General features: G+C 40.9%; 1 protein-coding gene across 1 annotated transcript in view; it reads left to right on the top strand.

Moving 5' to 3' along the window:
- Positions 1-27580, top strand: part of LOC124595857 (protein takeout) — a 71324-nt gene that overhangs the window by 28552 nt on the left and 15192 nt on the right. Inside the window, exons 2-4 of the mRNA XM_047134765.1 lie at positions 6357-6449; positions 23024-23162; positions 26563-26696. Coding sequence (XP_046990721.1) covers positions 6357-6449; positions 23024-23162; positions 26563-26696 — 366 coding nt within the window. The remainder of the gene's footprint in view (positions 1-6356; positions 6450-23023; positions 23163-26562; positions 26697-27580) is intronic.

Here is a 27580-nt window from a genome sequence, read left to right as displayed (position 1 = left end):
GCTTCCAGTCGTCTCGGAATAAATTAATATAAGTCCCGTATGGTTTTCAAGGGAATTTTGTACCATTCTTCCTGCAAAATAATGGTACATTAAGGTAACAATTTTGGAGGCAGATAGCGATCACGCACCCTTCTCTCCTAATTAGACGACGAAGGATCAATAAACATTGCGATCTGGTGACCGTGGTGGCGAGGGGAGATGCGAAAGTTCATCCTGATGCTCAGAAAACCAGCCCTGGACGTCACGAGTGGTGCGAATAGGGGGCCCTGTCCTCTTGGATCATTGCACCGGCACTGGCGAACAAACATTGTACCATGGGATGGACCTGATCCGCCGAATGGACACGCAGTCCGTGGCAACAAGGTTACCTCGCAGAGCACCCGTGGAATACCAAGTATGGCTGCCCATATCATAACTGTATCCCCGCTATGTTTCACCCTGGGCATGCGAACCTGGTCAGAAGTAGGAAATGGTGTGAAACAAGACTCATTCCACCAAATTCCTTTCTTCCATTGCTCCATAGTCCAGGTTTTATGGCTTCGGCACTTATTTTTCCTGTAAAGAGAATTTGAATCACTGATGAAGGCTTTTGCAATTGCAGTTCACCCTACAAATAGCCGCTTATGGAACTGCCTTCATGTTGTTTCGCTGCTGACAGGTTTCGCGAGTGTACCACTCAGTTCTGCAGCCAGTATTACAGCTGTCGTCCTCTTATTTTTCGTCACAGTCCTATCAATGACAGTTTTTCACGATTGTCAACACTCGATTTCGTCCGCGTTGTGACTTATCAGATGATGTTTTTCAGCTTCTATACGGTGCTTCTTCAAACACCAAACACTTCGGCTACTTGGTTACGGGGGCATTCGCTATACGAGCGTCATTAACTTGCCCACCTTTACATCTGACGTAATGCACTCAAAACTACGCAGAATACTGTTCAGATCACGACTAACATTTTCAGCGATTTAAGGACATTACACAGGTGCTGTTCGTGGTCAAATACAACAGCGCATTTATGCTCAAGCATGTATTTTTCGAAACGTTTCCACATATCTGTCCAACCCCTGAAGGGTCAAGTGTCTTACAGTTGCGCTGCATCGCTCGGTAGTATAAAAAAGCATTCTATCACCAACTACTTCGCGATACATCCCATACAATCTACCCTTCAGTATATTATATTTTTAATAGGATCACATACGATAATAACGTGAACAAGTTGTGGAAAAAAAATTCATTCATGTAGGACCATCGAATCACGGCGTTCACTGACCACTTTCCATAATTATATTCAGTGCTTTTGGTGTTGCCATTGCAATTTACACCAGGACTGCAGTTGAGCTTCTCACACCACAACAACGCCGAACTCAGAGTGGAGTGGCTCAGTTTTATTTAGTGAGGAGAAGAAATTCCGCTTGTATGCGATTGACAGGTGTATATAACTCTTTGGGTGAGTGTTTATAGCTGGACAGTGACTGTTCTGGTGCTTGATGACGTGGAAATGTCTCGAGAATTGACATTGAAGATCATGTCTGAAGTATTAGTGTATTTATCAAATCTTTCAGAGTGGTTAGCCCCAGTCAGTTGTTTGCCAATAATCGTTCAGAGTGTATGTTTTCAATTCGGTGTGTCTGATAAGCCATATCTAGACCTGTTTGTATAGATGTACTATCTGCTATGCTTGACGAGTTACTTCTACTCCCCTCCCTTCAAAAATGGTTCAAATGGCTCTGAGCACTATGGGACTGAACTGCTGAGGTCATTAGTCCCCTAGAACTAGTTAAACCTAACTAACCTAAGGACATCACAAACATCCATGCCCGAGGCAGGATTCGAACCTGCGACCGTAGCGGTCTTGCGGTTCCAGACTGCAGCGCCTTTAACCGCACGGCCTCCTCCCTTCGTTCGCTGCTAGTATGAGCGGTCGTCTGACTAAATTCTTCACACGAGTTGTATGTATACAATGGATAAGAAAGAAGAACGTACTATACCAAAGAGCTTATTAATTTCGTGCTGTTTGTGTTCCTACGACACTAATTCGATGTGTTGTTTCAACATGATAAAGCATCTTTAATAGAGTATAATACGCTCTTCCTGATATTTCAAGATTTTAAACATGGCTGCAACAGCAACTGTTGAATTTCTTCACGATAAAGGATATTATACCAAAGAGCTTATTAATTTCGTGCTGTTTATCCTGCAACTGTTTTTGGCTGTCATCGTTTATCTTCCTGATATATCACTTCTGCCATGTCCAGCAAGATGTCCGAAAATCTCTCCCACTAAAAGCGTGTGGGACACCTCTGAAAAGAAAATTGTGTAAAGTAAACTTTCAGTATTTTGTCCTTGCAGCTTATCTGTTTTCCTCAATCTCCTTTTCTTTCTTACAGGTATTATGCCCACGATTACCTGTAGTTAGTCTTTTATTCCTAAATTTCAGTTTATTACAATAACCTCAAATTTATTAATTCTCACATTTACATTGCAATTTCTATAAAATGTTAGTACATCATTCATAATCACTTACAGGGGAACATTTCCAGGTGTAAATAAACTATCTTGATGAAACTTGGTAGGTATTTAGGGGGATCAAAATAATACGGTGCTGACGTTTTCGTTTTTGTCCACATTCACTTTTAAGGGATAAAACACACGCCACAACGTAATTTGGCTCATTAGCTTAACAGGGAATACCTTTGAAATCATGATACATAAAAAAATCTTGAAATGTAATTGACATTATTGGCAACTCTATAATCAACTTCGTAAAACTTTCAAATTTTCAGAAATACCCCACTAGCATTAATCAATTCTGAAAAACGAACCTGTAGTTACAGATTAATTTAAAGAAGCTTTCAGATCATATCCATCTATGTGTAATAAAGATGTACACAATGTATTATCAGAATATTTTCAACATACCCAATTAAAATATCTCAGCATTCATTATTATTCTATATTTTAACTTATTTTTGTTTTATGTTTTAAATCGTTATTTCACATTTTGGATTAATTTTTTTTAGTTTACCATTCAGATAGATAAATTTTGATAGTTTAATATTACAAGTGACTCATTATTTAAACGATTTTCTGGAAAGAAATGATTAAAAGTTAATGCTTTTTAACACTATGCACATAAAATGAATAAAATTTCTTCACATAATATGTCGACAGACAACACAACATAAAACAAAATACAGCAGAATTCTCAAATCTTATCAGTGACAAAAACAGTTTTGTTTTTTCATTGTTGCAAAAACTTCGTGAGAAGGTTTTCACAGAGAGCACTGCTGAATGATTGTGTCAGTCTCCACTTGAGAAACAATATAATCAAGCTGCTGTCATTAGTACATAAAAAATTCTCTTTGTCTGGCTTTTCCAGTGCACTGAAACATGCCTGGTATGATCCAGAATATTTAGAGGATTGCCCACCACAATTTGAGAATCATACTGGATTTTGATTCACATTGTGTAGTCCATTGCGTATATTCGTTTATTTTTATGTGCATGGTGTAGAAGAAACAATTAACTTTTAAACATTTCTTTACAGATAATCATTATTGTAATGATTTTGTACCATAATCATTCATTACTCATTATTTTCAATTAACGAAATAGACATATGAGGAATGGTAACCTAAAAAACCAAAAACATGAATGTTCAATGTAAAATAACAATTTAAAAGCTAAAACAAATATAAGTATATCAGATAATTATAATAGTAATGAATATTGATTTATTTTAGGTAGGTATGTTTAAAGTTTGCCATAATCATGTTATGTATTGCTTATTTTTCAAAAATGGTATTTGAGAAAAAAGTTTTATTACACAACTTCATGTGCTTTTGAAGTTTCTTTAATTCATGTTGTAACAAAAGTTTTAGAATTAATTAATGGTACTGGGATGTTTTCGAAAGTTGTAAATTATTTCAAAAGTTGATTACACATTTGGCAATAATGTTAAATACATTCAAACTCTTATATAAAATCATTTTGTACATATCAAAGATTCAAAGACACTTCCTCTAAACCTAATATGCCAAATTATCTTTTGAGGTTCGTTTTACCTAAAAAATTAAAATTGGTCAGTAACAGAAGAAAACATATTGCATTATTTTGACTCCTCAACGTACTCATCAAGTTTCATTAAGATCTTTCATTTACAACTGGAGCCATTCTCTTGTCTGGAAGAAAGTTTTGTTTGAACAGAAGTGAGCAGTAAGAATATAAATAGTGTTCACCTAGGGTGCCTCTTCAAGGAATTGAGCATTTTAATTGCACCATTACAATGCATAGTGTCTTCAGAGTTACAACGCTAGAGGATACAATTACTTTTGTTGTCTATTATTACATCTGTCTGACACTTAGAAACTTGTTCAGTATGCAGTAAAGTAACCTTTTGTTAATTTTCCCAGTACCATAAAATGTTTGACATGTAGCAAAGCAGGTTTTAATCTAGCCTAAAATCATTTCTTCCAGACAACTCGTTCTATTCCATGTATTCCATAGACGAATTTCTATTCAAAAACTGGTAACCTATTGTTTCTTCTGGACACATGGTTCTATTCCATGTATTACACAGATAAATTTCCATTTAAAAATCGACAGTCGGAAAAGACGGGTTTTTAAGTTTGATAATTTGAATAGTACTAAAAATAATGTCATTAACGATTAGAAATAATTTTATTAATGACTGAATATAACATCATTAATGTTAATGTGTAACATTTGTATATATCCTCAAAACCGACTTGTTCTTCCTCATTTCGATGTAAGAATCGTGCAAAAGTTTTATGGAACTTGTAACTAACTCACTAACTACCTGTTACAAAATTGCAGTGATTTTCACAGCAGTGTCGCCAAAATAATGTAAGAAGTTTCCTACTTTGAAAAGCAGTACTGCGCCACTGTGTAACACTGCAGCACTAGTAGAAAATGAAAAGCCACTACATGTCACTCACATGTCAGTGCTGCTAGCCACAGCTTGTGATAAATAGCAGTTAGAGGTATGAAGACAACGGAAAATAGTTGTAGAGAGATAACTTGAACATTTTTATGGATACTAAACCACACCAGAATAACTTTTGATGGACAGACCAACCCTTTAACAAAAGCTAATTCAATGGGATCCTTAGAAATAGAACCAGTCGGAGGTCTGATCTTGTACTATGATTGAATACATTGCTAAAATGTCTTACAATTTCTTTGCTCCTATTAAATGAATGTGACGTCCCATTATACAACAGGAAATTCCTTTAAAACCGCGCTTCCTCCACCACAACGTAAACAGATGCAGTGCACAAACTTAACTAGCGTTGTATTCAGTTGTGGAAGTTCTCCTTTCATCTATTCAGTAATTGCGAATGTGAATCTATTAGACACACAAATAATAAAGGTGTAATGGGTATAAGTGCAGATATTTCTATTGGTGAGTAACAACGGTGTACTGAACAACATTATGCCAGCATTTCCATCATTTGCAGACTAATAATTGTAGCTGCTATTTTTAGGTTGGTTGTTACCTCCAAGTATCTGTGGCAAGAGCTAGCCATTAGTGGTTATTGATTATTTTCCCCTGGGCAGCAGATCAGATGAAGTGTGGATCCGTAGACGCAAAATGGTTAGTCCACACTGACACTCATATTCCAATTAGTGCTGCAGTTGCGGCCATACAGAAAGCATCAGGTCGTAAAGTTTGTGACGTGTTTGTGCAAAGACTGTTCGAGAAAAAACACCAACACACTGACGTGTGTACGTACTAAGGTTCCACTTATTAAAATATCTGCACTTATACCTGTTACATCCTGCATATTCGTAACATGTTGTAAATATAAATATCATAGCACGTAAATAGTCCCTCAACAGAATTAATTGTGAGTCCACTATTGCTTGAGATTATCCATGCTATTCGGAAACGCTGTGCACATAGACAGATTTATCATAGCATATCAAATTTTTGTGTAGCTGTTCTTGTACTCTCTGTTTTCTGTTCTACTCCTTAGTACAGATGTAATCAGAAGAAAATAAAATGAATGAAGTTCAAATGTACACTAAACCTGAATAAAGGACTCGCCATCTGCCATCTAGATTACCTTCTGCAAATATGTATTAAAGTATATGGGGTACGGTACGCGTGAGTGATTTTCTGTATTTTTGTTGGCATCTAATGTTGTCAATAGATTGGGTCCTCATTTCTACCTTCATTAAATTCAGTTTTCTTCTCTAATGTAGGTCAAAAGCTTAACTGCTCTGTACATTTGTGTCAATAGTCGAGCACAGCGAATATTCTAATTTAATATAAGGATAGTAAGTTGTATGTAAGTAATCACTAATTAGTTCGGTTTTGCTTTCTGTTACAGCTTCGTACATTCACGTCTGCAAGAGGAATGATCCTAATATCAATAACTGCGTCAAGAAATCTGTGGAACAAATTCGACCCTATTTAGTAAGAGGTGAGACCATGATGTATATGTGACATTGATGTATTTTAAGGAAACAGGGCTTCTTACAAATGCACACTTCAAACATCTACGAAGATTGGTCAGTGACTAAAATCATTAAATTTAATGCTCTTTTGGTTCACAATAAAATGGACTGAAATTTACGCGACACATAGTCGTAATCGTGGAGAACAATTGTTCCGAATTTAAAATGCATACTTTAAAAGCTATGAACAATTGCTCATGTTCGGCACTGCATATTATTTTCTTGATTTTGTCCGTACTACCCGTTCCCAAAATATGGAAAACAAGGAGCTGTGTTTGTTTCGCAGTATAGAAGATAAACAAAATACCCATAGCCCCCAAGGTAAGCATTTTGGAGGCCCTGTTTACTAAATTTTTTTCTTGTTTTGGTGTAAGGAATCTGTCCTCAAAGTCTGTAAAGGGAATTCAGTTCAAAAATGGTTCAAATGGCTTTGAGCATTATGGGACTTAACATATGTGGTCATCAGTCCCCTAGAACTTAGAACTACTTAAACCTAACTAACCTAAGGACATCACACATATCCATTCCAACCTGCGAGCGTAGCAGTCGCGCAGTTCCGGACTGAGCGCCTAGAACCGCGAGGCCACCGCGGCCGGCGGGAATTCAGTTACACCCTATATAAAGTCTGTGACGATGTACTTTGGTTTTAATTCAGTGTGCTGGTGCATGCCTAATATACCATCAGTACAATTGATGTCTGCAGTGTGTGTTCGGTCGCCCCCAGTTTGCCAGCTAACGGCGTTCGCCTTGCATCTTCGGTATAGCTACAGGCCCAGAATCTGCCTTTACTAACTGTATCAACTAAAATTCTTTGGCTTTTCGTGAATGTGAATCGGGGTTTCACTGTCAGCGTTCATGGATTCTGTCGTGATCCATCCCCTAATATGTACGACAATGCTAGTCATTTCTCAAACACTGCAATCCTGCCCTTTGATGAAGCGCGCGAATATATTTTTAACCTAGTGTCAACCCCGTGTCCTTACTTGGACACAATTTGATGAATGGTTCGTTTTAACAGATAATACAGGGTCCAGTCACATTAAAGTGACCACCGCCTATTTTTGACGTCAGTGCACTCATTGTCGTCCTATGGACGTGGAGCGATTTACCTGACGTCTGAAAGGCCATGATCATTGGCTTTCGGGCAAAGGGTGGGAGCATTTCCGAAACGACTACGTTTGTAAACTGTTCGTGTACCGCCGTGGTTAAAGTACACCGCGCGTGGCAAAATGGCACTATTCAAACAGATGAGGCAACTGTGTGCACCACGGGCCATAGATGGCGGGGTGAATGACATCTGCGGAGAAGTGCACGGGCGAATAGACGCGCAACTGTTGAGCAGCTGACCGATCACACGAACTAAGGAGCTACCAACAGTGACTCCTCAACAACCGTTGGGCGACGTTTTTGCGTATGGGCCTCTGCAGCAGGCGCCTGATTCGTGCTCCCGTGTTGACTGCTGTTTATCGGCGACGAAGGCCTGAATCTGCACGCCAGTACCGCAACTGGACGTCCACTGACAACGGGAAGGCCTCAGACACGGCCAACCGATTCAGCTACAAATTTGGCAGGTCGCTTGTGTACAACCTAAAACGAGGGAATCTAAGATATTTTGGGTCAACACCCCCGAAATTATGAGAAAATCACCCGTAAAGGTTATGACGAGCAATCGACTCAAAATTGGCGGAATCGATAGATAATTGTAAATAGAGCATTTTTCATCATTAGGGATAGGGTCCGAAAATGGATACTTTTCCAGAAATCGAGCTAAGACACTTTTACAACTCCCACTTCTGTACCCACATAAGTAAACGCTTTCCGCCGACAGCACCGATAGCGCAACGGCCAAGGTAACTGGCTGGGACTTGGAGAACCCGGGTTCGAATCTCGAAGAAACCTCGCGGATGTTGTTCTTTTCGTTTGTATTTCTCCATATGTCAATTAATAGGGATAGGAGCGTTAATAAAGTAAGTATTATTATCATTCCTTATTGATTTACTTACCTTATTAACCCTCCTATCTGCATCAACTGAGATATGGAAAAATACAAACAAAAAGAATAACATCCATTACGTTTCCTCGAGATTCGAACCCAGGTTTTCTGATTCCCAGCCAATTACCTTGGCTATTGCGCTTTTTATTTTTTTAATCTCATTTTGTTCGGTTTTCTTAGTTGCATCTGGTCGGGGCGGACGTCGTAAGACATCCGTTTAAGTTCGTTGTTCATCGATTAGCTCAGTTTTTTTATTACAGAGGGCTGCTAACCCTCTGACCGAACACGCTGAGCTACCGTCCCGGCCTAGTTATCGGCGCTGTCGGCGAAAGGCGTTTACTTGTGTGGGCACAGAAGCGGCAGTTGTAAAAGTTTCTTTCCTCGATTTCTGGAAAATTTTGCGTTTGCGGCCCCCATACCTGACGATGAAAAATGCTCTATTTACAATTATCTATCGATCCCGCCTATTTTGAGTCGATTGCTCGTCATAACCTTTAGGGGTGATTTTCTCACAATTGCGGGTGTGTTGACACAAAATAACTTAGAGTCCTTTGTTTTAGGTTGTACACAAGCGACCTGCCAAATTTGAGCCGAATCGGTTGGCCGTGTCTGAGGCCTTCCCCTTGTGAGTGTCGACAAATGGCCTTTGTCGATTAATCACGTTTTATATTCCACCAGACAGATGGCCATTGACGTGTAAGGTGTGTAACGTCTGAAAGCAAACACAAAAACCGGAGGAGGAACACAATGGTCTGGGGAATGTTTTTGTGGCATTACCTGAGTGGTCTCATCCTTCTGAAAGGCACAATGGATCGAAACAAGTGTGGATCTATTCTTGACCACTATCTCCACAGGCAGTTGTAGGGGAAGGAGTAAAAGAAAAGGTTACAGGAGAATATGGGCTTGGGACAAGGAATGAAAGAGGAGAAAGACTAATTGAGTTCTGTAACAAGTTTCAGCTAGTAATAGCGAATACCCCGTTCAAGAATCACAAGAGGAGGAGGTATACTTGGAAAAGGCCGGGAGATACGGGAAGATTTCAATTAGATTACATCATGGTCAGACAGTGATTCCGAAATCAGATACTGGATTGTAAGGCATACCCAGGAGCAGATATAGACTCAGATCACATTATAGTAGTGATGAAGAGTAGGCTGAAGTTCAAGACATTAGTCAGGAAGAATCAATACGCAAAGAAGTGGGATACGGAAGTACTAAGAAATGACGAGATAGGTTTGAAGTTCTCTAACGCTATAGATACAGCAATAAGGAATAGCGCAGTAGGCAGTACAGTTGAAGAGGAATGGACATCTCTTAAAAGGGCCATCACAGAAGTTGGGAAGGAAAACATAGGTACAAAGAAGGTAGCTGCGAAGAAACCATGGGTAACAGAAGAAATACTTCAGTTGATTGATGAAAGGAGGAAGTACAAACATGTTCCGGGAAAATCAGGAATACAGAAATACGAGTCGCTGAGGAATAAAATAAATACGAAGTGCAGGGAAGCTAAGACGAAATGGCTGCAGGAAAAATGTGAAGACATCGAAAAAGATATGATTGTCCGAAGGACAGACTCAGCATACAGGAAAGTCAAAACAACCTTTGGTGACATTAAAAGCAACGGTGGTAACATTAAGAGTGCAACGGGAATTCCACTGTTAAATGCAGAGGAGAGAGCAGATATGTGGAAAGAATACATTGAAAGCCTCTATGAGGGTGAAGATTTGTCTGATGTGATAGAAGAAGAAACAGGAGTCGATTTAGAAGAGATAGGGGATCCAATATTAGAATCGGAATTTAAAAGAGCTTTGGAGGACTTACGGTCAAATAAGGCAGAAGGCATAGATAACATTCCATCAGAATTTCTAAAATCATTGGGGGAAGTGGCAACAAAACGACTATTCACGTTGGTGTGTAGAATATGTGAGTCTGGCGATATACCATCTGACTGTCGGAAATCATCATCCACACAATTCCGAAGACGGCAAGAGCTGACAAGTGCGAGAATTATCGCACAATCAGCTTAACAGCTCATGCATCGAAGCTGCTTACAAGAATAATATACAGAAGAATGGAAAAGAAAATTGAGAATGCGCTAGGTGACGATCAGTTTGGCTTTAGGAAAAGTAAAGGGACGAGAGGGGCAATTCTGACGTTACGGCTAATAATGGAAGCAACGCTAAAGAAAAATCAAGACACTTTCATAGGATTTGTCGACCTGGAAAAAGCGTTCGACAATGTAAAATGGTGCAAGCTGTTCGAGATTCTGAAAGAAGTAGGGGTGAGCTATAGGGAGAGACGGGTCATACACAATATGTACAACAACCAAGAGGGAATAATAAGAGTGGACGATCAAGAACGAAGTGCTCGCATTAAGAAGGGTGTAAGACAAGGCTGTAGCCTTTCGCCCCTACTCTTCAATCTGTACATCGAGGAAGCAATGATTGCAATAAAAGAAAGGTTCAGGAGTGGAATTAAAATACAAGGTGAAAGGATATCAATGATACGATTCGCTGATGACATTGCTATCCTGAGTGAAAGTGAAGAAGAATTAAATGATCTGCTGGACGGAATGAACAGTCTAATGAGTACACAGTATGGTTTGAGAGTAAATCGGAGAAAGACGAGGGTAATGAGAAGTAGTAGAAATGAGAACAGCGAGAAACTTAACATCAGGATTGTTGGTCACGAAGTCAAAGAAGTTAAGGAATTCTGCTACCTAGGCAGTAAAATAACCAATGACGGACGGAGCAAGGAGGACATCAAAAGCAGACTCGCTATGGCAAAAAAGGCATTTCTGGCCAAGAGAAGTCTACTAATATCAAATACCGGCCTTAATTTGAGGAAGAAATTTCTGAGAATGTACGTCTAGAGTACAGCATTGTATGGTAGTGAAACATGGACTGGGGGAAAACCGGAAAAGAAGAGAATCGAAGCATTTGAGATGTGGTGCTATAGACGAATGTTGAAAATTAGTTGGACTGATAAGGTAAGGAATGAGGAGGTTCTACGCGGAATCGGAGAGGAAAGGAATATGTGGAAAACACTGATAAGGAGAAGGGACAGGATGATAGGACATCTGCTAAGACACGAGGGAATGACTTCCATGGTACTAGAGGAAGCTGTAGAGGGCAAAAACTGTAGAGGAAGACAAAGATTGGAATACGTCAAGCAAATAATTGAGAACGTAGGTTGCAAGTGCTACTCTGAGATGAAGAGGTTAGCACAGGAAAGGAATTAGTGGCGGGCCGCATCAAACCAGTCAGTAGACTGTTGACCAAAAAAAAAATCTCCACAGGTACGTGCAGTTATTTATTCCTTCATAGTTTACCAGGTTGAATTTCTCACATTCCGATGGACACCATACTCCATGGATTGAAACTCTATCGAGACTCGGTTCACCACCTCCCTCAGGCTATTCACTCCGTAAATCCTCACACGAGAAACGTAACGCAGTTGGCGACGGCACTGGAGTCGGCGTGACTCCACATCCCTTTCTACACCTTCCAGAACCTCACTGACTCTGCTCCTGCACGTCTGCGCTGAAATTAGATGGTTATTCAAACTTTTGACAGGTGCTCACATTAATGTGGCAGGACATTTTAACTGCGGACTGCTTGTAATTATGGTTACTGATATAAGACAAATATTTCAATTTAAACTAGCTTCAGGCCACACTCACACATGTCAGTATTTTTGTAATAGTGCGCCTATGGTTAGGGACATTTTGGAATTTTCCCCTTGAAACGTATTACTGTTTACGTGAAACATCGTACAGGACTATTACTGTTTGTAATGGTGCACGCGTCTATTAACGTCAAATATTGTAGCTAGTTAAACTTGAGCATTACTTCTTGAGTAACTTCCTACACACATCTTTACTTGTGAGTTCAGTAATTGATATTCATTCTCTCATCTGATTCCCACTTCTTACTTATCATAGACATTCATCTCACCTTTAATATTCACAAGTAGTGAATATAATTCAGTTCTAGTCGAGTTGATGCCCACCTCCAATCACGGCGCAGCCAACTACCTCACTCGACTCACAATCAACTTGTAAACGCATGCGCGCTTAATTTTAGAAAGTCGTATTGTCAGCACGACAGTGGATCGAGCGAGGTGGCGCAGTGATTAGCACACTGGACTCGCGTTCGGGAGGCCGACGGTTCAATCCCGTCTCCAGTCATCCTGATTTAGGTTTTCCCTGATTTCCCTAAATCGCTTCAGGCAAATGCCGGGATGGTTCCTTTGAAATGGCACTGCCGATTTCCTTCCCCATCCATCCCTCACCCGAGCTTGCGCTCCGTCTCTAATGACCTCGTTGTCGACGGGACGTTAAACACTAATCTCCTCCTCCTCCAGCACGACAGTGAGTTTCCCAAAGAACTTGATGCCAGGCAGATACGGTACGCTTCCAACTGGGTTGCCTCGCTTCTCACAGATCTCCACCACTAAAGCACTCCTTCACAAACTCCAACCATGGATGGAATGGAAGAAAAACCGTAACGTATGGTACAATAAAATAAATCGTCTCTTTAAGGCCTCGCACAATGATTCGAAAAATATGCAGTGTGTTCGGAAATTCCCGTTACATACTTCTAGGACTTGTAGACTGGAGTGAGTAAATAATATTTGGAGCAGGTACTCAAGTCAGGAAACGTACCGCTTTCCCTCTACGACGGTTTCAATTAAGATGTTTAACTCATCGACTTCTGCTTGAGGAACTGAATTAGGCGTGACGCAGCACAATTATTAGGTAACAATTCGAAAGGAAACATAAAGAAACATCCATTTATCACTTAACCACATTTCTTTCAATTAACAAAAAAGTGGTTCAAATGGCTCTAAGCACTATGGGACTTAACATCTGAGGTCATCAGTCCCCTAGATTTAGAACTACTTAAACCAAACTAACCTAAGGACATCACACACATCCATGCTCGAGGCAGGATTCGAACCTGCGACAGTAGCAGCAGTGCGCTTCCATACTGAAGCGCCTAGAGCTGCTCGGCCACAGCGGCCGGCTCAATTAACACTTAAACATTACCTGTTTACATTATTGCGAAACAAAGAAGAAACCAGCGTACTGTATCTACAGAATCGTACTGATGAATTACAACAGCGGCTCGAAGCAGCGACAACCAGCGTTGTTACGAAACATATTCTAGTACATACTCCCCATCCCACCTGGCGTTTCTTCAGTTTCCAGTGCAGCGGATCATATTGCATATCAGGACAGGCACCTTTGAGACTTTTCACTTCCCCTCAGTAGATGTGGACGCATTACACATCTGAACTGAAACCGTCATAGACCGGAAACGGTACGTTTATGGACATAGGTTCTTATTCCGAATAACACCCTGTAGATGTGAATGTGTGTGCATGCATTACCAAGAGACATTAGTTTTAACGTCCCGACGGGACGAAGCACACGTTTACTTGGGACAAGAATGTAGTGTAAAATCTGCCGTTTTCTTTTCAAAGAAACTGTTACTGATTACCTTCATCTAAGAAAACTACGGAAAATGTAAATGAAGATGTTCAGACGGCAATGTACAGGTACACCATCATTCTTCCGAATTCTGGCAGGAGCCTCAGCAACTGCACTATCTCACTCGGCAGGTGTTCCGAAACACACTTTGATCTGCAAACGTTTTCGGTGAAGTCTGGACGTTCCGAAACAGTGCCCAGTGTTTGGAGGCCATCCTCAGCACAGCCGGGCAGCTCTGTACGCCAGACACGATACGGTCGAGTCGTGTGTGGGCCGACCTCGTCGGATGCCGCAACTGCCGACGGCAGCGTGCATACGAATCGCTATGTTACCTCACGACCCCTCCTCTAAGGTCGTCGTTTGTCCTGGCAGCACACACCTCCAAGGAATTTTCAAGGTTATATATATAAACTTTTATGTATGACTACACTTAGGTGACAAAAGTAATGAGATACCGTATAATGTTGTGTCGGAGCTTCTTTGCCAGGCTTTCGTGCACGAACTGATCTCTCGATTAGCCCCCACAAATGTTCTATTGGGTTCATGTTGGGCGATTTCATTTTTTTTTTTTTTTTTTTTTCATCAGTCTACTGACTGGTTAGATGCGGACCGGCACGAATTCCTTTCCTGTGCCAACCTCTTCATCTCAGAGTAGCACTTGCAACCTACGTCCTCAATTATTTGCTTGACGTATTCCAATCTCTGTCTTCCTCTACAGTTTTTACCCTCTACAGCTCCCTCTAGTACCATGAAAGTCATTCCCTCATGTCTTAGCAGATGTCCTATCATCCTGTCCCTTCTCCTTATCAGTGTTTTCCACATATTTCTTTCCTCTCCGATTCCGCGTAGAACCTCCTCGTTCCTTACCTTATCAGTCCAACTAATTTTCAACATTCGTCTATAGCACCACATCTCAAATGCTTCGATTCTCTTCTTTTCCGGTTTTCCCCCAGTCCATGTTTCACTACCATACAATGCTGTACTCCAGACGTACATTCTCAGAAATTTCTTCCTCAAATTAAGGCCGGTATTTGATATTAGTAGACTTCTCTTGGCCAGAAACGCCTTTTTTGCCATAGCGAGTCTGCTTTTGATGTCCTCCTTGCTCCGTCCGTTATTGGTTAAATTTACTGCCTAGGTAGCAGAATTCCTTAACTTCTTTGACTTCGTGACCATCAATCCTGATGTTAAGTTTCTCGCTGTTCTCATTTCTACTACTTCTCATTACCCTCGTCTTTCTCCGATTTACTCTCAAACCATACTGTGTACTCATTAGACTGTTCATTCCGTTCAGCAGATAATTTAATTCTTCTTCACTTTCACTCAGGATAGCAATGTCATCAGCGAATCGTATCATTGATATCCTTTCACCTTGTATTTTAATTCCACTCCTGAACCTTTCTTTTATTTCCATCATTGCTCCCTCGATGTACAGATTGAAGAGTAGGGGCGAAAGGCTACAGCCTTGTCTTACACCCTTCTTAATACGAGCACTTCGTTCTTGATCGTCCACTCTTATTATTCCCTCTTGGTTGTTGTACATATTGTCGAACGCTATAAAATGGTGCAAGCTGTTCGAGATTCTGAAAAAAGTAGGGTAAGCTATAGGGAGAGACGGTTCATATACAATATGTACAACGTATATGGGTAGCCAAATCATTAGCTCGAATTGTCAAACTGGTGATATGGCGCATAGTCATCCACAAAAATTCCATCCTTACTTGGGGACATGAAACCCATGAAAGGCTGCAAATGGTCTTCAGGTAGCCGAACATAACGATTTCCAGTCAATGATCGGTTCAGTTGGACCAGAGGACGCAGTCCATTCCATGTAAACACAGTCCAGACCATTATGGATCCGCCACCAGGTTGCACAGTGCATTGTTGGCAAGTTGGGTCCACGGCCAGGTGAAATCTGCACCACCCTCGAACATTACCATCAGCTCTATTCAATTTAAATCGGGACGCATCTATCCAGGTCACGGTTCCCCAGCTGCCTAGGGCCTAACCGATATGGTCACGAGCCCAGGCGCTGCATGTCATGTCATGCTGTTAACAAAGGCACTGGCGTCGCTCATCAGCTGCCATAGCCCATTAACGCCAAATTTCACCGCATAATCCTACGTGTACGTTCACCATACATCCTTCATTGATTTCTGCTGTTATTTCACGCAGTGTTGCTTGTCTGTTTGCACTTCCAGCTCTACGCTCAAGCCGCTGCTTTCGGTCGTTTAGTGAAGACCGTCGGCCACTGCGTTGTCCGCGGTGAGAGATGTTGTCTCTGATTTGGTATTCTCGGCACACTCTTGACGTTGTGGATCTCGGAATGTCGAATTCCCTAAAGATTTTTGAAATGCAATGCCCTGTATTTAGCTCCAACTACCATTCCGCTTTCGAAATCTGTTAATTCCCGTCGTGCGACCTCAATTCATCAGTCACCTGGAAACAACTGACAGCTCCGCTAATGCACTGCCCATTCATGCCTTGTATACGCTATACTACCGCCACCAGTACAAGTGCATATCGCTATGCCATAATTTTTGTCACCTCGATTTAAATGACAAAATTTATTTTTGTTTTACATTTATTATCATGCTAATAAGGCGGAGTCAGATTCACTTTACGCACTCCACTTCAGTATCGAGCAGAAGCAGATCTCTTCTTGCGACATATTCACTATTAGTAGGCTCTACAATAGAATTTAAGATGTCAACGCTTAATTACGACACAAGCCCTCCTCTGACCAAGAGAGAGTTTACCTATAGATGGCAGCACAGACAACGCAACATTGAATTAGACATAATGTCTAATATATATGGATTTTTCTTGGTGGCATCGAAGATCCAAACAATAATTTCTTGTCAGACTTTTCTAAGGAATAATATTCAGCTAATTTATCAGAGTGGCTGAGCATGTGAAAAACGTAGTACTGCACACTGATTTCTCTCAAAAATATGCTGGAAATATTGGGTGTTGTTGTTGCTTTCCCAAACACTATGGATGGCTGAAATGTACAAGAACAATCTGCGGCAGATTTGTGAATTTACAAGTCCTTAGAGCGCTCTTTCATGTTAGTAACGTGAAGCAAAATTCAATTACAAGAAAAATATTCAGTTGCAAGTAATATTTCCAAGAACATCGTGGTCAAATTAAGGTTCCTTTCATTCTTTTTAAAAAGTGAATTCTTGTACTGTCATTACACTGATTTCCCATTACCCTATCGCTGAAGTGAGCTGGCATGTTCCGTCCCCTGCCATAATGTAGTTCCATTGCGGAATGAACCACAAGTGCTATCTTATTTGCAATGTCCGAAATTAAAACCACATTGAAAATCCGATGAAGCTTCGCACAGATATGTTGCACAGTTTCTCTAGCATGCCCGGCGATCGTATCACGTCGCTCGTTTCAGTTGAGAGCGATCAGTGAACACGTAAAGATGCCTAGAATGATAGAGTTTCTCGCCAAGTGTGTGCTGTCAACCGCTGTGTTCATGCTGAGGCGTTCCGTCTGATTTCATGCCCCCACAGAACCTAACCGCCATGCGTGACATGAAAGTGCGGCAATGGTGCGGGAACATTGAAGCAGAACGTACAAAGGTTCAGCATACGGATGATCTTGTTCAGCGAATGGATCAGGTGATATGAGAAAATCTTCTACGAAGGGCAGTACACAACAAACAAAGAGGAATGTTGTCTTCAGGCATTGTTCTTCTACATGATATTGCTCATCCGCACACTTCAGCTGCAACAAAGACCCTCCTGCAGAGTTTCCGATAGTCAATGTTAGACCCCCCCACCCCGATGAACCATGGACCTTGCCGTTGGTGGGGAGGCTTGCGTGCCTCAGCGATACAGATGACCGTACCGTAGGTGCAACCACAACGGAGGGGTATCTGTTGAGAGGCCAGACAAACGTGTGTTCCTGAAGAGGGGCAGCAGCCTTTTCAGTAGTTGCAGGGGCAACAGTCTGGATGATTGGCTGTTCTGGCCTTGTAACATTAACCAAAACGGCCTTGCTGTGCTGGTACTGCGAACGGCTGAAAGCAAGGGGAAACTACAGCCGTAATTTTTCCCGAGGGCATGCAGCTTTACTGTATGATTAAATGATGATGGCGTCCTCTTGGGTAAAATATTCCGGAGGTAAAATAGTCCCCCATTCGGATCTCCAGGCGGGGACTACTCAAGAGGACGTCGTTATCAGGAGAAAGAAAACTGGCGTTCTACGGATCGGAGCGTGGAATGTCAGATCCATTAATCGAGCAGGTAGGTTAGAAAATTTAAAAAGGGAAATGGATAGGTTAAAGTTAGATATAGTGAGAATTAGTGAAGTTCGGTGGCAGGAGGAACAAGTCTTTTGGTCAGATGAATACAGGGTTATAAATACAAAATCAAATAGGGGTAATGCAGGAGTAGGTTTAATAATGAATAAAAAAATAGGAGTACGGGTAAGCTACTACAAACAGCATAGTGAATGCATTATTGTGGCCAAGATAGACACAAAGCCCACGCCTACTACAGTAGTACAAGTTTGTATGCCAACTAGCTCTGCAGATGATGAAGAAATTGATGAAATGTATGATGAGATAAAAGAAATTATTCAGGTAGTGAAGTGAGACGAAATTTTAATAGTCTTGGGTGACTGGAATTCGTCAGTAGGAAAAGGGAGAGAAGTAAACATAGTAGGTGAATATGGATTGGGGGGAAGGAATGAAAGAGGAAGCCGCCTTGTAGAATTTTGCACAGAGCATAACTTAATCATAGCTAACACTTGGTTCAAGAATCATAAAAGAAGGTTGTATACCTGGAAGAATCCTGGAGATACTAAAAGGTATCAGATAGATTATATAATGGTAAGACAGAGATTTAGGAACCAGGTCTTAAATTGTAAGGCATTTCGGGGGGCAGATGTGGACTCTGACCACAATCTATTGGTTATGAACTGTAGTTTAAAACTGAAGAAACTACAAAAAGGTGCTAATTTAAGGAGATGGGACCTGGATAAACTGACTAAACCAGAGGTTGGAGAGAGTTTCAGGGAGAGCATGAGGCAACAATTGACAGGAATGGGGGAAAGAAATACAGTAGAAGAAGAATGGGTAGCTCTGAGGGATGAAGTAGTGAAGGCAGCAGAGGATCAAGTAGGTAAAAAGACGAGGGCTAATAGATATCCTTGGGTAACAGAAGAAATATTGATTTTAATTAATGAAAGGAGAAAAGATAAAAATGCATTAAATGAAGCAGGCAAAAAGGAATATAAACGTCTCAAAAATGAGATCGACAGGAAGTGCATAATGGCTAAGCAGGGATGGCTAGAGGACAAATGTATGGATGTAGAGGCCTATCTCACTAGGGGTAAGATAGATACCGCCTACAGGAAAATTAAAGAGGCCTTTGGAGATAAGAGAACGACTTGTATGAATATCAAGAGCTCAGATGGAAACCCCGTTCTAAGCAAGGAAGGGAAGGCAGAAAGGTGGAAGGAGTATATAGAGGGTTTATACAAGGGCGATGTACTTGAGAACAATTTTATGGAAATGGAAGAGGATGTAGATGAAGACGAAATGGGAGATAAGATACTGCGTGAAGTGTTTGAGTCGAAACAAGGCCCCAGGAGTAGACAACATTCCATTAGAACTACTGACAGCCTTGGGAGAGCCAGTCATGACAAAACTCTACCATATAGTGAGCAAGATGTATGAGACAGGTGAAATACCCTCAGACTTCAAGAAGAATATAATAATTCCAATCCCAAAGAAAGCAGGTGTTGACAGATGTGAAAATTACCGAACTATCAGTTTAATAAGTCACAGCTGCAAAATACTAACGCGAATTCTTTACAGTCGAATGGAAAAACTGGTAGAAGCCGACCTTGGGGAAGATCAGTTTGGATTCCGTAGAAGTGTTGGAACAGGTGAGGCAATACTAACCTTACGACTTATCTTAGAACAAAGATTAAGAAAAGGCAAACATACGTTTCTAGCATTGTAGACTTAGAGAAAGCTTTTGACAATGTTAACTGGAATACTCTCTTTCAAATTCTGAAGGTGGCAGGGGTAAAATACAGGGAGCGAAAGGCTATTTACAATTTGTACAGAAACCAGATGGCAGTTATAAGAGTCGAGGGGCATGAAAGGGAAGCAGTGGTTGGGAAGGAAGTGATACAGGGTTGTAGCCTCTCCCCGATGTTGTTCAATCTGTATATTGAGCAAGCAGTAAAGGAAACAAAAGGAAAATTTGGAGTAGGTATTAAAATTCATGGAGAAGAAATAAAAACTTTGAGGTTCGCCGATGGCATTGTAATTCTGTCAGAGACAGCAAAGGACTTGGAAGAGCAGTTGAACGGAATGGACAGTGTCTTGAAAGGAGGATATAAGATGAACATCAACAAAAGCAAAACGAGGATAATGGAATGTAGTCGAATTAAATCGGGTGATGCTGAGGGAATTAGATTAGGAAATGAGACACTTAAAGTAGTAAAGGAGTTTTACTATCTAGGGAGTAAAAAACTGATGATGGTCGAAGCAGAGAGGCTATAAAATGCAGACTGGCAATGGCAAGGAAATCGTTAGTGAAGAAGAGAAATTTGTTAACATCGAGTATAGATTTAAGTGTCAGGAAGTCGTTTCTGAAAGTATTTGTATGGAGTGTAGCCATGTATGGAAGTGAAACATGGACGATAAATAGTTTGGACAAGAAGAGAATAGAAGCTTTCGAAATGTGATGCTACAGAAGAATGCTGAAGATTAGATGGGTAGATCACATAACTAATGAGGAGGTATTGAATAGAATTGGGGAGAAGAGGAGTTTGTGGCACAACTTGACAAAAAGAAGGGACCGGTTGGTAGGACCTGTTTTGAAGCATCAAGGGATCACAAATTTAGCATGGAGGGCAGTGTGGAGGGTAAAAATGGTAGAGGGAGACCAAGAGATGAATACACTAAGCAGATTCAGAAGGATGTAGGTTTCAGTAAGTACTGGGAGATGAAGAAGCTTGCACAGTATAGAGTAGCATGGAGAGCTGCATCAAACCAGTCTCAGGACTGAAGACCACAACAACAACAAATGTTAGACCACCCACCATAAAGCCCGGACTTGGCTCCCTCTTATTTTCACCTCTTTGTTCACATGACCCTTTGGCTATTGGGACAGCATTTTGGCACATTCATCAAGCTGCAGACCAGCATAAGGAAGAAAGCACAGGCGCCTGCCTTCTATGACAAGGACATCGTAAAGTTGGTACAACGCTACGACAAATATCTAAGTCGGAGTGGCGACTATGTAGAGAAGCAGCTGGAAAGTGTAGCTAAATGTTTCAAATGAAATATTTTTTATTTTCTCTGTGCTTTCCATTCCGCAACTGATCGGACATGGAAAAAAATAGACCTCGTATTTCACACTGAATCAACTATTTCAAAGCTAGTGGGATCCTGGCTCGATCCTGATTATCGAACATTTTGATGTCAAACTTCTATTTATACACTTAGGAAAGTAGTCACAAAGGACTCAAAAAATTATGACAGATGTAATTTCATATTTACTGAGATAACATCAATTTGGATTTTCTTTTCGAAATGGAACTATGATGAGAGTATATTAGTTCTTGATTTGGTGAATTCGTTTAAAATAATGATGAGAACTACTTACTTTATTCATTAATGTAAGCCGGTCGAAGTGGCCGTGCAGTTAAAGGCGCTGCAGTCTGGAACCGCAAGACCGCTACGGTCGCAGGTTCGAATCCTGCCTCGAGCATGGATGTTTGTGACGTCCTTAGGTTAGTTAGGTTTACCTAGTTCTTAGTTCTAGGGGACTAATGACCTCAGCAGTTGAGTCCCATAGTGCTCAGAGCCATTTGAACCATTTTGAACCATTAATGTAATGTTTGGTACATAATATATCCCTTGTTCCAACCAGTAGATAATTTCACAAAATTAAGACTAGGAACAAATGCAAATAATATGCAGCACACTTCTTAGCTTCACAACAGTCGGCACTGTTGCTTCTGCACCTACGTTATAACACTGTTATTTCTAATGCGTTGTTATGACGCAAAGCCTCGTCCGTTGAAGCTTTTTAACAGTACTAATATCAGACGAAATGATTAACGTCTCCTCGAAAACATACCCGCATATAAATACTGTCCGTAGATCTCTTTTTAAAAAAAATCGGCGTTAATCAATATCACGTGAAGCAATTCTTTTCTAAAAGTCATTGTTCAGCCAAAATATTTACTCGTTAATAACGATTCAACAACTGATTTGCGTACGTATTAAATTCCATCTTATTTTACTGCTATTCTGTCAGGGATAGCACGCAATTTATCAATTGTCTCTAATTTCTGCAAAGCATATTTCCACTAAGAATGGGAGAAACATCCAGGGGCGTAGGCCATTCAACCCGCTAAATGCACAACACAAGCACCAAAATTTTGATACATTATATTGAATCTTCGCAACGAGAGTTGCTGTGCTGACGTGAAAACCGCTCAGTAGTGTCAGAAAAACATAACTTAAGCCTGTATCCTGTTAGGATGACAAGAACACTTGTTATTTAAAGAGCAAGACGTGGTTATTACTGTGGGTGAAGAAGCCTTACTAATACTTTTCCTATTTCAAAAGGCATTTGAAGGGAATACTCACCCTGTACAAACAACTTCTCTTCTTGGTTAATTCGAATTGTTGATTTATTTTCAAACAAATTTCAAGTTATTCGCATTTTATCAAGACTAGGAACGTGGAGCAAACGCCCTCTAAACCAAATGAATGAAAAACTCTTGATAACAGATCAGATTTGATAAAAACAAAAATATTTATCAGGATCACTTCATATCCGCAAAAAGGTGCTGTAACAATGGGGAAAATGTATCATTTCAAGTGTGAACTGCTGGAGAATCCACCTTATTTAAAAGATTTGGCTGTCCTGAGCTCCACCCGTTCCCTCGTCCAAACGTATCTATCTCTAGAAAGTGTTTCAAAAAAATATTATGGTAGTCGTGGATGGGTATTTCTCGGTTCCCAGAGATTCTACAGATGTAAATCCTTTGCCTATTTTACGCAGGCATTCCTGAGTTCCACGTGCCGTCCATCGAGCCACTGGAGCTGAAGGAGATCATTGCGACGGGCGGCCCCACGCTGCGCATCACGGCGACCAACGTGCGTGCCTATGGCTGCAGCGACTTCACCATCAACCGCATGAGGTAAGTGTCGTAGGCTTTTCCTTCCAGTTCTCTTCCATGCAAGGCCACCTACACTATGTGATCAAAGGTACCAGGACAACCCTGTTTAATGTGGAACTGACCATTAAAGGTCACGAGAGGCGATCCTGCCAGAATAAAAGGAGACGGGGAGTGTAGTGTTGTCAATAGAAGATACTAAAATGTAGACTTTAACGGCCGGAAATATCGTGTCCATTATAATTATCCGGGCTGTTATGCCGTGGTCGGTTGATGAACTCTGTGTCAATTCTCAACGTTTCGTCCCTGACTGCGGAAGACATCCTCAAGGGGGTCCGTAGCTCGATGGAAGGTCCAAGACACCCACTGGATCGCTACTGACTGCCGCTAAATTCTGTGTCCGCGCGCTCCCGCACCGCGGCGTGACGTCACGTGTTTTGAAAATGTCAGTGCAATTGGCTGCTGTCCACAGCTGACGTTTTCACAACACGTGACGTCACGCCGCGGTGCGGGAGCGCGTGGACACGGAATTTAGCGGCAGTCAGTAGCGATCCAGTGGGTGTGTTGGACCTCCCATCGACCTACGGACCCCCTTGAGGATGTCTCCCACAGTCGGAGACGAAACGTTGGGAATTGACACAGAGTTCATCAACCGACCACGGCATAACAGCCCGGATAATTATAATGGACATCTCAATAGAAGAGCAGTAACATCAGAATGGGTCGATAAAAAAAGTTCACTGACATCGGTCGTGGGCTACTCACTGGATGCGGTGTGAGTAACAGATGCACCGCATCCTTTCAACCGTTCTAAAGCTGCCCAAGTCACCTGTTGGTGAGGTGTTTGTGAAGTGAGAACGCGAAGGAACAACCACAACCAAACTAAGACCAGGCAGAGCTCATGTACTGACGGACGGGGATCATCCCACATTGCACAAGGTTGTTGTGAAAAACCGCATGAAATCAACGGAAGGAATCACTCACCAGTTCCAAAAGTGCTACCAGCCATCCATGTAGCACAATGACTGTGCGCAGGGTATCACAATGACCAGCTCCTCACAAAACGCAAATTTATGTAGTCATTGCTAATTGCCGCTTGATGGGCTGCAAACGGTAACGCCCCTGGGCAGTGGATGACTAGAATCAAGTAATTTGGAGCGATCAGTCACGCAATACCCTATGGTAATCCGATTGAAGTGTTTGGATTTGGCAAATGCCTGGGGAGCGTTACCGGCCATTATGTCTAGTGCCAAGAGTATCGAAGGAGTGGTGTTACAGTATGTGACTGTTTTTCGTGGTTAGGCTGTGGACCTGTTACTACGCTTATAAAAATTCTAAATGCTGAAGGATTACATTTCATAGCATTGTGTACTGTGTACAGTAGAGGAACACTTAGCAGACGATGATTGTTTGGTCCCTGTCCTAAAGCAGCTTATGCATGCGAGACCATGGTTTTGGACAATAACATTGCTGAAATGCACTGGCCTGTCCAGAGTCTAGAGCTGAATTCAGTGGGAGAGTTAGAATGTCGACATCACTCCATATCTCAGGGTCCAACGTCACTAACTGCTCTGGTTTCGGGTCTTGAGGATGAATGGGTAGCCATTCTTTATTGACATTCAGACATCATTTACTTTTTACTTTTATGAACAGGGTATCCCAGGAGCAATGGTCAGTATTCAGGGATGTGACAAGAACAATAGTTCGAAGCAAAAATGTGTAGTAAACGTGGGCTCTATAAGGCATAACTTAAGATTAGGAGCTACGAGCATTTCTTCATCTACGATACTGTGAACATCTCTTCCACTGCAAGCTCTTTGCCTTCCATCTTTTTGGAGGAGGTAGTATGCACCAAAAGAAGAAAAAGTTGTCTGATAAAATCGGTTCTAAAGTGCATACGTTAAGAGTTATGAACACTTGTTCAGTAGAAGATATGTGTCTCACTGTTGCCAAGATGAAGTATGCACTTTAGAGCCCATGTTTCCTGGACTTTTTTTCTTGTTTTGGTCTATGGTAACACCTCTAAAAATATGAAAAGCAAAAAGCTTGCACTAGAAGAGATTCTTGTCACTGCAGCGTAGATGAACAAGTGCTTGTAAGTCTTAATATTTGCATTTTAGAGCTCATACTTACTGGACTTTTTTGATTTGAATAATCGTTCTTGTAATCGAAGATTTCTCCTTTGACATCCAGTGTCAACTGTTATAAGTATATGAATACTTTATTGGACAAGATTATCGAAACCAAACTATTGATGGCAGACATACTGAATAGGAAATGGAATTTAATAGAAAACCATAAGCATATTACGGAAGTACAAAATTTTCTGGGCAGCAAGGACCAGTAGGTGTGGACGATGTTACTGATGTTAAGAACGAGAAATATGACTATTGGAAGAAGCAAACAGACTTGGTAAATCGACCGGAAAGATCAAAGTACTAGTAAGTCATGATCTTTTACTACTGACAGCAAGCAGTGTGTTATTAAACTGTGTTCTCACCTCTACATCACCTCTGGAGTGAGATCTTTAGTTATGAGCGTGTCGGACTCAACCTAACATGGGCAGCATATTGGCTCCGAAGCGAAAGTGCAAACACCAGTCACTGGAGTCGAGTTGTTGCAGGCGGATGTAAAGCATCATACGAAGGCGTGGTTTCCCATTTATCCATTTAAACGATACACAATCAGCGCATCTACTTTAAAAAAATACTGTACAAATAAACAACAGTATTGTGAGCTTAAAATGATAGGTAGCGATACTTACCTTGAAGATGATCCACATCAAGGATGAGCAAAAAATGGAACTATAGATTTTAAAAAATCGACTGAGTGCACAAATGGAAAAGGTCGAATAGCCGTTACATGATGTATTCATCATCTGATGACATGCTTGTCAGAAGAAAGAGTGGAATTCTTTTGTAGGAAGTGTAACTCTGATAAATGTTTGTCCAAGAATCATACCACGTTTTCTGAAATCTGACTGGAAGAAGAGACAAAAATGTTCTCTACAACGAGGTAAACATTTTGAGTCCAACGCAGAAATTAAGGTAGCTGTAGATAGCTGTTCTGCCGATCTTCCATTATTGTAATCATGGAAGCTGTTCATTTGAAAAAGATTGGCTAAATGTTGCAGGAAGTGTACTGATCTCAAAGGGGGCGCTGCAGACAGTGAGTGCCGCTTTAACTTCGGACACGTTCCTCCAAGGACAGGCCATTATACTGTTTTCTCGTCTTCAGTGAACGAGTGTTGCACAGGAAATACGTGGATATATCAGCATCTTTGCTGAACCCTGTTACAAAAAACGAAAACAGCAAGATTACTTATCATTCATTGGTACTAATACAGTGAGCTATAAATGTCAACCGCTGTCGACTAAGATGGCTGGTACATGTTACACTAATGGTAATGCTTCTCCCTTTGCAGTGTAGACATGCGCAGAGACAAGTTCGACTTCGGCATCGACCTGCCGCACCTGTACATCGTCGCTCGCTACCAGGTGCACGGGCGGATATTGCTCATCCCCATCCACGGCTCTGGACCAATGAGGGGCAACTTCAGTAAGTAAAATCACCACTCTCACTTATAAGTGGGTTCACTGTGTCGTCGTCATAGTTGGTACTTTTGTGTCTGCGGGCGATACATAAGATGCTGTAAACATCAAATCGACAGTCACGTTTTTCTCTCTGTGTACTGCCTCAGTGTTAATTAATTCATGGTACTAGTGGAATGCAAAGAAAAATTATTTCAGTGCTCTGTCAGATTGTGAATATTTTTCACTGAAATTATAAAAGTAGTCAATATTCGTTTCATATACAAAAAAACTGACTAAATATAAATAAAGCTGACTAAACATACCTGTTAGCCACAAACTTTCGTGTTGTATCTTCTCTTTTTATTCTTGTAAATTACTAAAGATGTTTGACGTTCACTGATAATGTTTGTAATATTATGAGAGACATATCAAAATGTGGATTTTATTTATTTATTTTGGCATTTGGTCGTAATGACCATAAATCGTTCTACACATTGTAAGGTATTAAATATACTGCAATATTTTATTCTCATAGTTACACTACATTTTTTTAAATAAACATATATTCAGACGAAAATTTATCTATTACTGTCGCACTGTTCGTACGTAAGAAACGGTCGACACTAGTTGCTAGTCGTTGTCCAGATGTTACTAAACCAATAGCTTTTTTCTGTGACTACCATTCATTTTACAGTAAAAAAAGCACTTATTTCAAAGCTGAAACTGCTATTCAATTACATTTACAACATGAGGACTCAATAACTTTAATTCGTTGCGAACGACTGGAAAGTGAACCGAGATTGAATCACATCCATATGACTTTATTTCTCGTCTGTTTTGTTTATAAAGGGTAATCAAGCTTTTTGAAGAATACCTGCCTGAAATTATGCATATTGTAATGTAGATACA

This window comes from Schistocerca americana, chromosome 2 (assembly GCF_021461395.2).
Source record: "Schistocerca americana isolate TAMUIC-IGC-003095 chromosome 2, iqSchAmer2.1, whole genome shotgun sequence".
In the NCBI taxonomy this organism is placed as follows: Eukaryota; Metazoa; Arthropoda; class Insecta; order Orthoptera; family Acrididae; genus Schistocerca; species Schistocerca americana.
The sequence above is the reverse complement of the archived record's forward strand: the minus strand, read 5'-3'. Positions and strand labels throughout refer to the sequence as shown.